General features: G+C 45.0%; 1 protein-coding gene across 6 annotated transcripts in view; it reads left to right on the forward strand.

Moving 5' to 3' along the window:
• Positions 1–12128, forward strand: part of LOC115468918 — a 191050-nt gene that overhangs the window by 108990 nt on the left and 69932 nt on the right. For all 6 annotated transcript variants that reach the window (XM_030201069.1, XM_030201073.1, XM_030201068.1 and 3 more), the window contains one exon: positions 10919–11233. In XM_030201069.1, the coding sequence (XP_030056929.1) occupies positions 10919–11233 (315 nt within the window). The remainder of the gene's footprint in view (positions 1–10918; positions 11234–12128) is intronic.

The following is a 12128-nucleotide window of genomic DNA, read 5'->3' on the forward strand; positions in this document are numbered from 1 at the left end:
GATAGAGGTCTATAAAATAATGAGTGGAGTTCAACAGGTAGATGTGAAGCGTCTGTTTACGCTTTCCAAAAATACTAGGACTAGGGGGCATGCGATGAAGCTACAATGTAGTAAATTTAAAACGAGTCGGAGAAAGGTTTTCTTCACTCAATGGCTTCTTAAAGGAAAAGTCCATAGACCATTATTAAATGGATTTGGGGAAAACCCACTGTTTCTGGGATAAGCAGTATAAAATGTTTTGTACATTTTTGGGATCCTGCCAGGACATGGCTCAATGGTTCCCATGAATGGGATGCAAACATACCAGGCTATAATCTTTTTAGGAAGGATAGAGAGGGGCGTAAAGGTGGAGGAGTAGCTCTGTATGTGAGAAATGATATCACAGTGACTGAAATGACAGGGAACTGGGGAAAGGAAGAAGCAATATGGATCACCTTAAAAAGAGAGGATAGAACCTCTGTCCACGTGGGTGTTGTCTACAGTACTACTACTACTACTATTTAGCATTTCTATAGTGCTACAAGGCGTATGCAGCGCTGCACAAACGTAGAAGAAAGATAGTCCCTGCTCAAAGAGCTTACAATCTAATAGACAAAAAATAAAGTAATCAAATCAATTAATATGTACAGGAAGGAGGAGAGGAGGGTAGGTGGAGGCGAGTGGTTACAAGTGGTTACGAGTCAAAAGCAATGTTAAAGAGGTGGGCTTTCAGTCTAGATTTAAAGGTGGCCAAGGATGGGGCAAGACGTAGGGGCTCAGGAAGTTTATTCCAGACGTAGGGTGCAGCGAGACAGAAGGCGCGAAGTCTGGAGTTGCAGTAGTGGAGAAAGGAACAGATAAGAAGGATTTATCCATGGAGCGGAGTGCACGGGAAGGGATGTAGGGAAGGACGAGTGTGGAGAGATACTGGGGAGCAGCAGAGTGAGTACATTTATAGGTTAGTAGAAGAAGTTTGAACAGGATACGAAAACGGATAGGGAGCCAGTGAAGCGACTTGAGGAGAGGGGTAGTAAGAGTAAAGCGACCCTGGCGGAAGACGAGACGGGCAGCAGAGTTTTGAACCGTTTGGAGAGGGGAGAGGTGACTAAGTGGGAGGCCAGCAAGAAGCAGATTGCAGTAGTCTAAACGACAGGTGACAAGGGTGTGGATGAGGGTTTTGGTAGAGTGCTCGGAAAGAAAGAGGCGGATTTTACGGATGTTGTAAAGAAAGAAACGACAGGTCTTGGCGATCTGCTGGATATGAGCAGAGGAGAGAGAAGAGTCAAAGATGACCCCAAGGTTTCGAGCTGAGGAGACAGGGAGAATGAGAGAGCCATCAACAGAAATAGAAAATGGGGGAGCGGGGAGGTGGGTTTGGGGGGGAACATGAGAAGCTCGGTTTTGGTCATATTTAATTTCAGGTGATGTTGAGACATCCAGACAGCAATGTCAGACAAGCACGCTGAAACTTTGGTTTGGATGCAAGGTGAGATATCAGGGGTAGAAAGGTAGATTTGGGAGTCATCAGCATAGAGATGGTAGGAAAAGCCATGGGATGAGATTAATGAACCAAGGGAAGAAGTGTAGATAGAAAAGAGGAGGGGACCAAGAACAGAACCCTGAGGTATGCCGACAGGCAGAGGGATAGAAGTAGAAGAGGATCCACCAGAGTGAACACTAAAGGTGCGGAGGGAGAGGTAGGAAGAGAACCAGGAAAGGACAGAGCCCTGGAATCCAAGTGAGGACAGGGTATCGAGGAGTATGCTGTGATCGACAGTGTCAAAAGCAGCGGAAAGATCAAGAAGAATGAGGATGGAATATTGACCTCTGGATTTAGCCAGTAATAGGTCATTGGAGACTTTAGTAAGCGCAGTTTCGGTTGAGTGGCGAGGGCGAAAACCAGATTGTAGTGGGTCAAGAATAGCATGTGAGGAGAGAAAATCAAGGCAGTGGCGGTGAACAGCACGCTCAAGTAATTTGGAGAGAAAGGGAAGGAGGGAGATGGGTCGGTAATTAGAGGGACAAGTAGGGTCGAGTGAAGGCTTCTTAAGGAGAGGTGTGACCACAGCATGTTTAAAGGCAGCAGGGACAGTCGCAGTGGAAAGTGAAAGGTTGAGAATGTGACAGATAAAAGGAATAAGAGCAGGAGAGATGGCATTAAGAGATGGGTGGGAATGGGATCAGAGGAACAGGTGGTACAATTTGAGGAAGAAAGGAGAAGTGTAGTTTCCTCAATAGTAACTTCAGGAAAGGAGGAAAGGGAATGAGGGGCTGGAGAGAGAGGGGAACGGACTAGTGGAGGGAGAGGTGGCGAGGTAGAGAATGCAAGGTTTATCTTTTGAACCTTGTCGTTAAAGAATTCAGCAAGGGTCTGAGGAGATAATGAAGGGGGAGTTGGGGGAGAGGGCACCTTGAGGAGAGAGTTCAATGTGGTGAAGAGAAGTCGAGGGTTAGAGCCAAGAGAGTTGGTCAGTTGGATATAATAATCCTGTTTGGCACGTAAAAGAGCAGATTGGAAGGAGGTCAGCATGAACTTAAAGTGTAAGAAATCAGTAAGGGCCCGAGATTTCCGCCAGAGGCGTTCAGCGGAGCAGGTACAGGAACGTAGGCAGCGGATATTAGAAGTCAGCCAAGGTTGGGGTTTTGTACGCCTTATAAGGCGGGTCATCAAATGTGCAAGAGTGTCTAAGGCAGAGGATAGAGTATTGTTGTAAGAAGAAACAGCCTCGTTGACAGACGTGGATGGTGCCACAGTAGAGAGGAGGTTTGAAACATGGGAGGATAGAGATGAAGGGTCAATATCGTGAAGATTCCTAGATAAATTAGATAAGATAGGACAGGACTGAGAGGAAGGAGATTTAAGTGTGAAAGTTATAAGATGGTGATCAGAGAGGGGAAGATCAGAGGCAAGGAAACTAGAGGGTGAACAGTTGGAGGAGAAGAGATCAAGACAGTGACCATTTTGATGAGTGGGAGAGGTGGAGCATAGTTGGAGATTAAAGGAGGATGTTAAAGCGATTAACTTGGAAATATAAGAGTTGGAAGGATCATTAGCAGGAATATTAAAGTCACCAAGGATGAGAGAGGGGGAGGAAGGATCATGGAAGAAGGCAAGCCAGGCATCAAAGTCACTGAGAAAGGATGAAAGGGACTTATCAGGGGGACGATAAATGACCGCTATTCGAAGAGGCAGAGGAGAGAAAAGGCAGATAGAGTGGACTTCAAAGGAGGAAAAACATTGAGATTGAGGTGGAAGAAGGGGTTGAAATCTGGAGGAGGGAGAGAGAAGTAGTCCAACACCGCCCCCGCGACCAGCAGGGTGAGGAGTATGTGAAAAAAGATAACCACCATGGCAGAGAGCTGCTACTGAAGCAGAGTCATCAGGGCACAGCCAGGTTTCTGTTATGGCGAGCAGATAGAGGTGACGCGAGATAAAGAGGTCCTGGATATAGGGGAGTTTGTTACAGATAGAGCGGCCATTCCATAGGGTGCAAGAGAAGGGCAGAGAAGAGGAGGGGAGTAGAGGAATAGAGATGAGGTTAGAGAGGTCACGGTGAGGTCTGTAGAGTTGGGATAATAGTTGGTGAGGAGGGCCAGGATTGGGATTGATGTCACCGGCTGAGAGTAAGAGAAGGAGTAAAAGAGAGCGGAGGAGAGTAGGAGAGGTGTGGCCACGAAGGCGTCGAAGGCGAGAGGTATTTAGGTGGAATGGGGAAGGCAAAATGGAGGGAAGAAAGAGACGGAGATTAAAAGCCAAGAGGGAGGAAGAGGGTAGGAGAGAAGGTGAGGTGATGAAGTCATTGGATGGGCAGTGAGTTCCTGTAGCGGAGAGAGGTAGGGGGTGAGGGAAAAGATTAGGAAGGGACAGAGCTAGGAAGAGAATGTGACTAGGGGCCATAAATGATTGAGGTACTTTAGCAACTGGGAAAAAGATTAGATATAAAGAGAAAAATGCCGGTGCGCGGCACCTAGAGCAGAAGCCCTGAGTGGATCGGAGTGGACCTGGGTGTCACCCCGGAGAAGGCTGTAAGGATATGCAGATGAACTGCAAGTCCTCCACAGCACCTGAAAGGCAGCCGATGGTAGAGCTGGGCACCTCTCAGCTGAGGAAAGGCTTACCAGGGGTTAGGCCGAAGCCAGCATTCCTCCCCCTGAAGGTCGCCTGACAGACCCTCAGGGGGTCGCATGACAGACCCCCGACACAATTGGAGGAGCTAGATAAAGATCTGATCACTGATATTCAAAAGTTGGGGAAGAAAAGAGAGGTGCTGTTGTTGGGAGATTTCAATTTGCCGGATGTAGATTGGAAGGTTCCATCTGCGGAATCGGAAAGAAGTAGAGAGATCGTGGATGCTTTTCAAAGTGCTTTGCTCAGACAAATGGTGACGGAACCCACAAGGGAGGGAGCGACGCTAGATCTGGTACTCACAAATGGGGATAGTGTATCAAATGTCCGAGTGGGTGCCCACCTGGGCAGCAGTGACCATCAAACGGTTTGGTTTGATATGACGGCTAAAGAGGAGGGTGGCCACTCAAAACTGAAAGTCCTGGATTTCAAGCGTGCTGACTTTAGTAAAATGGGGGAATACCTGAGGAAGGAGCTGATGGGCTGGGAGGACATACGAGAAGTGGAAGGGCAGTAGTCCAGGCTGAAAGAAACTATAAATAGGGCCACAAACCTCTATGTAAGGAGAGTAAATAAAAGCAAGAGAAAAAGGAAACCGATATGGTTCTCCAAGCAAGTGGCTGAGAAAATAAAGGCTAAAGAGTTGGCGTTCCAGAAATACAGAAAAACTCAAAAAGAGGAACACAGAGAGGAATACCGGATGAAACTGAAGGAAGCCAAGATAGAGATACGTCTGGCGAAAGCGCATGTGGAAGAACAAATGTCTAGAAAGGTAAGGAGGGGTGACAAAAATTTCTTCAGGTATATTAGTGAAAGGAAAAAGACTAAAAAGGGAATTGTGAGACTGAAAGATGCTGCGAAACGCTATGTAGAAAATGATGAAGAAAAGGCAAATTTACTAAATAGATACTTTTGTTCTGTTTTCACAGAAGAAAATCCTGGAGAAGGACCGAGATGGACTGACAAAAGTACATGTGAGAGTGGAGTGGATTGAGCACCGTTCACGGAAGAGAGTGTGTATGAACAACTAGGAAACCTAAAGGTGGACAAAGCCATGGGACCGGACGGGATCCACCCCAGGATATTGAGGGAGCTCAGAGAGGTTCTGGCTGGTCCTCTTAAAGATTTGTTTAATAAATCCTTGGAGACGGGAGAGGTTCCGTGCGATAGGAGAACGGCGGATGTGGTCCCTCTTCACAAAAGTGGTGATAGGGAAGAAGCTGGAAACTACAGGCCGGTAAGCCTCACTTCGGTTATTGGAAAAGTAATGGAAGCGATGCTAAAGGACAGGACAGTGAATTTCCTGGAAGCCAATAAGTTGCAAGATCCGAAACAATATGGTTTTACCAAAGGGAAATCGTGTCAAACGAATCTCATTGAATTCTTTGACTGGGTGACTGGAGAATTGAATCAAGGACGTGCTATGGACGTAATCTACTTAGATTTCAGCAAAGCTTTTGACACGGTTCCCCACAGGAGGCTCTTGAATAAACTGGACAGGCTGAAGATAGGACCTGAAGTGGTGAACTGGATTAGGAACTGGTTGACGGACAGAAACCAGAGGGTGGTGGTGAATGGAATTCGCTCGGAGGAGGGGAAGGTGAGTAGTGGAGTGCCTCAGGGATCGGTGCTGGGACCGATTCTGTTCAATATATTTGTGAGTGACATTGCCAAAGGGTTAGAAGGTAAAGTTTGCCTTTTTGCGGACGATACTAAGATCTGTAACGGAGTGGACACCGGGGAGGGAGTGGAAAACATGAAAAAGGATCTGCGGAAACTAGAAGAATGGTCTAAGTTTGGCAATTAAAATTCAATGTGAAGAAATGCAAAGTGATGCACTTAGGGAGTAGAAATCCACGGGAGAAGTATGTGTTAGGCGGGGAGAGTCTGATAGTTACGGATGGGGAGAGGGATCTTGGGGTGATAGTATCGAAGGATCTGAAGGCGACGAAACAGTGTGACAAGGTGGTGGCCGTAGCCAGAAGGTTGCTAGGCTGTATAGAGAGAGGTGTGACCAGCAGAAGAAAAGAGGTGTTGATGCCCCTGTATAAGTCGTTGGTGAGGCCCCACCTGGAGTATTGTGTTCAGTTCTGGAGGCCGTACCTTGCTAAGGATGTAAAAAAAATGGAAGCGGTGCAAAGAAAAGCTACGAGAATGGTATGGGATTTGCGTTACAAGACGTATGAGGAGAGACTTGCGGACCTGAACATGTATACCCTGGAGGAAAGGAGAAACAGGGGTGATATGATACAGACGTTCAAATATTTGAAAGGTATTAATCCGCAAACGAACCTTTTCCGGAGATGGGAGGGCAGTAGAACGAGAGGACATGATATGAGAGTGAAGGGGGGCAGACTCAAGAAAAATGTCAGGAAGTATTTTTTCACGGAGAGAGTGATAGATACTTGGAATGCCCTCCCGCGGGAGGTGATAGAGATGAAAACGGTAGCAGAATTCAAGCATGCGTGGGATAAACATAAAGGAATCCTGTGCAGAAGGAATGGATCCTCAGAAGCTTAGCCAAGATTGGGAGGCAGGGCTGGTGTTTGGGTGGTGGGGCTAGTTCTGGGCAAGACTTCTATGGTCTGTGTCCTGAAAATGGGTCTAGTTCTGGGCAAGACTTCTACGGTCTGTGTCCTGAAAATGGCAGATACAAATCAAGGTAAGGTATACACAAGAAGTAGCACATATGAGTTTATCTTGTTGGGCAGACTAGATGGACCGTGCAGGTCTTTTTCTGCCGTCATCTACTATGTTACTATGTTATTTGTGACCTGGATTGGCCACTGTTGGAAACAGGATGCTGGGCTTGATGGACCTTTGGTCTTTCCCAGGATGGCAATACTTATGATACGTGGCCCTTACCAGGCTGGTGCTGTTATGAGTGGGCTGGAAAGAGAGGACTGGTGGTGTCCAACTGGGAAATAGAGACACCTCTGTTGGGTGTAGATGAGAGCTTATATTGCTTTGAATTTGTCTTGCATCACCCTCATAAAACCAGTGAATAGGTTTGGGATAAATTCTAACTGTGGAGGAAGCATGGGAGTGAATAATTGTTTTTCTCATCCTGTCCTATCCTATGCATTTACATTTACATGTTTTGTTAATGGTACACAGTTGTATTAATGGCACAGTCTTTTTTTTTAATGTAGCATGATCATTTTTATTTGAATCCAGCAAAATTACTCTCTGCCCCAAAAATATTTAAGCATTATGTTTGGGCAAATCAAATCCATGGTAAAAGTCTGTAATATTTCAAAAACCAGTGAGAAAGAAAATAAAAGAATAAAACTAGGGCACCACTAGTGATGAAATGAATCATGGCCACCCTCTGTTAGATATATTTTCTAGAATCCATTAACAAAAGAAGGGGAGGCCAGAAGGGCAGAAACCTTGACAAAGGCTCAGACTGATGAATTTGTTCAGTATCTTAGCTGTATAATTGAAAAGAAGAATAATAAGAATTAATGGGGACAACAGGTTTAGTAAAGAAGGAGATAAGGGTCTGGGAGCAGTGGCGTAGCCACAGGTGGGCCTGGGTGGGCCAGGGCCCACCCAACAGTAGCACATATTTAGCGGTAGCTGGTGGGGATCCCAAGCTCCGCCAGCTGAAGACTCGCCCCTGATGGTAATGAAAACGCTACTCTCCACGATACCGGCACCTGCACATGCTCAGTTTTCAGTGCATGCCTGCTGCAGACTGCCAAGGTGGAAAGAAGCGTTTTCCCGCTAGCTGAGATATTTTTCTGGTCGTAGTGGAGGAGAACACTTGGTGCCCACCCACTTCTTGCTTAGGCCCCCCCAAAATCTGTTGTCTGGCTACGCCCCTGTCTGGGAGATAAACACATTTCAGTTTTCTGAGGCAGTAGTATTGAAAGCATATGTGAAAGGAGACAAGGTTATGGGACCTGGTGGGATGCATCCCAAAATTCTGAGGGGGGAGGTTAACAGCTGTTTCAGCTTTACCATTTCACATGAGAGAAGTTCAGAGCAGATATGCTACTGCTTCATAGGTGTGGGAACAAAAGGAGACTTGGTTAATATCAGAAACACTAATGACAAACAATGCTGTACGTTGAGGCCCTTAGACAACTTGCTTTTACAAGAGAAAGATCTTGCAAAATAAATAACCATTTGGGGGTAGGGGGATTTGCAGTAGATGTGACCTATCTGGATTTAGTAAAGTGTTTCACACTGTTCCACGTAGAAGGTTTGTGAGCGAGATAGTCAGTCTGAAAACTGGAAGAAAAATTATGAAATGAGTGAGGAGTTTATTTAAAGGGGGGAAAAACCCAAACAACCCAGGAGTCAGACAGTTATGTCAGTGAGGTTCACTCTGCTGAAGGTAAATTGACTAATGGGAAACCAGAGGTATCAAAGTTCTCCTAGAACCTAGTGCTTTTGAATGCCTTCAGAAATAACATTGCGAAAGGACTAGAAAAGAAAGTACCTTATTGGAGCTGATATAAAAAATCTTCCATAAAATGAAGATACCGGGGGAGGGAGGAGGGAAAATAAATGAAAGAGGTTTTTAAACAGTTGAAAGAATGGTCAAGGGTTTGGCAAGTATGCTAACAGGAAAAATTAATAGTATTTTTGAGGGAAACAACCAATGATTTCCAAATAGGAATAAGACATGCTGGGGGGGGGGGGGGAGTTGCAGTATTTCCGAGGTAAAGGTAGCCAGTTAAAGCTAACATTTACTTAGGTCTGGCTTTTAGAAAGAAGGAATTGATGTTATCGTCATACCAATCTCTGATAAGACTCCACCTTGAGCACTCTTTGCATTTCTGGAGACTGTTTTAAAGGACATTGATAGAAGTTGGATCATTCAGAGGAGGACAGCTAAAATTGTGCATAGCCAAGGCTGACCGTGTTAAAAAAAATACTTTCATGAAGACAGAAAAGGAAAGAGAGAGAGATAATAGAAACATTGCTTCTAGAAGGTTGCATTTTTAATAGAATGAGGATAGGGGAGTTATTCTGTGAAATTGAATTCTTCAAAGGAATAATGTGAAAATATTTTTTTTCACTGAGGGGATGTGAACACTTTGAACAAACTTCCAGTAGAGAAGGTAGGAGTTAAAATGGTGAATTCAGGCATATTTTTAACAAACAGGAAACCTTAGTGGCAGGGTAAGAGAAATTGAGACAGAAGAACAAAGATTGCGTAAAAAATATAATAGCACAGTGGGTACAGACAGGCTGGATAGACAAAGAGGGGCATAATCGAAAGGGATGCCCAAGTTTTGCTGAGGACGTCCTTGCAAAATGTCCCGATGGAGGGGCGGGGAAACCTGTATTATTGAAACAAGATGGACGTCCATCTTTCGTTTCAATAATACAATCAGGGACGCCCAAATCATGACATTTAGGTCGTCCTTAGAGATGGTTGTCCCTAGACTTGGCCATTTCTGATTTTCGGGAATAATGGAAACTAAGGATGCCAATCTCAGAAACGACCAAATGCAAGCCCTTTGGTCATGGGAGGAGCCAGCATTCGTAGTGCACTGGTCCCCCTGACGTGCCAGGACACCAGCCGGGCACCCTAGGGGGGCACGGCAGTGGACTTCATAAAATGCTCCCAGGAACATAGCTCCCTTACCTTGTATGCTGAGCCCCCCCCAACCCCCCCCCCCAAAAAAAAAAAAAAAACTGTACACCACTACCATAGCCCTTACGGGTGAAGGAGGGCACCTAGATGTGAGTACAGTGGGTTTCTGGTGGGTTTTGGAGGGCTCATATTTACCACCACAAGTGTAACAGGTAGGGGGGGATGGGCCTGGGTCCACCTGCTTGAAATGCACTGCACCCACTAAAACTGCTACAGGGAACTGCATACTGCTGTCATGGACCTAGATTATAAGCTCTCTTGAGCAGGGACTGTCCTTCCCCATGTTTAAACTTGTACAGCGCTGCGTAACCCTGGCAGCGCTATAGAAATGCGAAGTAGTAGTAGTATGACATTTGAGGCTGGCAGGACATATTTTTAAAGATGTTTTTTGAGGGTGGGAGGGGTTTAGTGACCACTGGAGGAGTAAGGGGAGGTCATTCCCGATTCTCTCCAGTGGTCATCTGGTCAGTTTGGGCACCTTTTTGTGCCTTGGTCGTAAGAAAAACAGGACCAGGTAAAGTCATCCAATTGCTCGTCAGACATGCCCTTTTTTTCCATTATGGGTCGAGGACGTCCATGTGCTAGGCACGCCCAAGTCCCACCTTCACTACGCCTCCAACACGCCCCCCATGAACTTTGGTCATTCCTGTGACGGAAAGCAATTGGGGACATCCAAAATCGGCTTTCGATTATACCAATTTGGACGACCCTGTGAGAAGGACGCCCATCTTCTGATTTGTGTCGAAAGATGGGTGTCCTTCTCTTTCGAAAATGAGCCTGAAAGTGGCCCTTATCCGCATCTTTGTAAAAGCTGAGACAGAAACATTAAAATGCAAGATCCAACACTAAAGCAAATTTAAAAACCAAGGGCCCTTTTACTAAAGTGTAAAAAAATTAGCAGTTAATGCATTTTAAGTTGGGATTTTACTGCATGCAGAAGCCTGTTTTCATGCAATAATCGTATTAAGAGCCCCTTTTACTAAACCGCACTAGTAATTCTTGGTGCGGCAATGCTAACAAAGCCCATTCACTTTGAATAAGCTTCTTCTGCATTGCCGCACAGGAATCACTAGCACTTTAGTAAAAAGGACTCTTTGAAAGGAATTGCTTTTTTGGCCATGGTACTATTTAATACCAGGAAATAAATGACTGTTCACTGTACAAAACTAACATTTAATGTTTTGAATTTCTCACAACAGCAATAGCGCCAGAGGTTGGCACTATTTGGTGCAGCTCTTCGGAACCTGAAGTTGGAAGGGATCTGACCTTGTCATGTGCAGTTGAAAAGTATTTCCCGAGACAGATCCAAGTGGAATGGTACAGAGGCCATACCAGGATAGATAAAGAGCACGTTTGCAATGTGGAAAGGTTTGAGCATCGTGCTTTCTATATGACTTCCAGTGTGACAATTAAACCCACTAGAGATGATCACTGTACTGAATTTAGAATAGAAGTTTGTCATTCAACTATATCTACAAAGCCTATCGCACAGACATTTATACTTAAGTTTCCAGGTAAGAAAATGTGTATACGTCCTTTAACTTTAGTATTTGTAAGACTTATTTTAATATATAAATATTTCTCTTAAATTATAACTACCTATGGGGGTCTTTTACTAAGATTAGCACACGGTATCTGCCAATGACTCATTTTATCCTTATGGGCTCTGCCTCAGATAATGTGCACTAATTTTTAGTAAAATACTACATGTGCTAATTTTTAGAGAATATTATAAGTACATAAGTAATGCCACACTGGGAAAAGACCAAGGGTCCATTGAGCCCAGCATCCTGTCCACAACAGCGGCCAATCCAGGCCAAGGGCACCTGGCGAGCTTTCCAAACGTTCAAACATTTTATACATGTTATTCCTGGAATTGTGGATTTTTCCCAAGTCCATTTAGTAGTGGTTTATGGACTTGTTCTTTAGGAAACCGTCTAACCCCTTTTTAAACTCTGCTAAGCTAACCGCCTTCACCACGTTCTCCGGCAACGAATTCCAGAGTTTAATTATGTGTTGGGTGAAGAAAACTTTTCTCCGATTTGTTTTAAATTTACTACACTGTAGTTTCATCGCATGCCCCCTAGTCCTAGTTTTTTTGGAAAGCGTGAACAGACGCTTCACATCCACCTGTTCCACTCCATTCATTATTTTATATACCTCTATCATGTCTCCCCTCAGCCGTCTCTTCTCCAAGCTGAAAAGCCCTAGCCTCCTTAGTCTTTCTTCATAGGGAAGTCGTCCCATCCCCGCTATCATTTTAGTTGCCCTTCGCTGCACCTTTTCCAATTCTACTATATCTTTCTTGATATGCGGTGACCAGAATTGAACACAATACTCAAGGTGCGGTTGCACCATGGAGCGATACAACGGCATTATAACATCCTCACACCTGTTTTCCATACCTTT

This window comes from Microcaecilia unicolor, chromosome 4 (assembly GCF_901765095.1).
Source record: "Microcaecilia unicolor chromosome 4, aMicUni1.1, whole genome shotgun sequence".
Classification (NCBI taxonomy): Eukaryota; Metazoa; Chordata; class Amphibia; order Gymnophiona; family Siphonopidae; genus Microcaecilia; species Microcaecilia unicolor.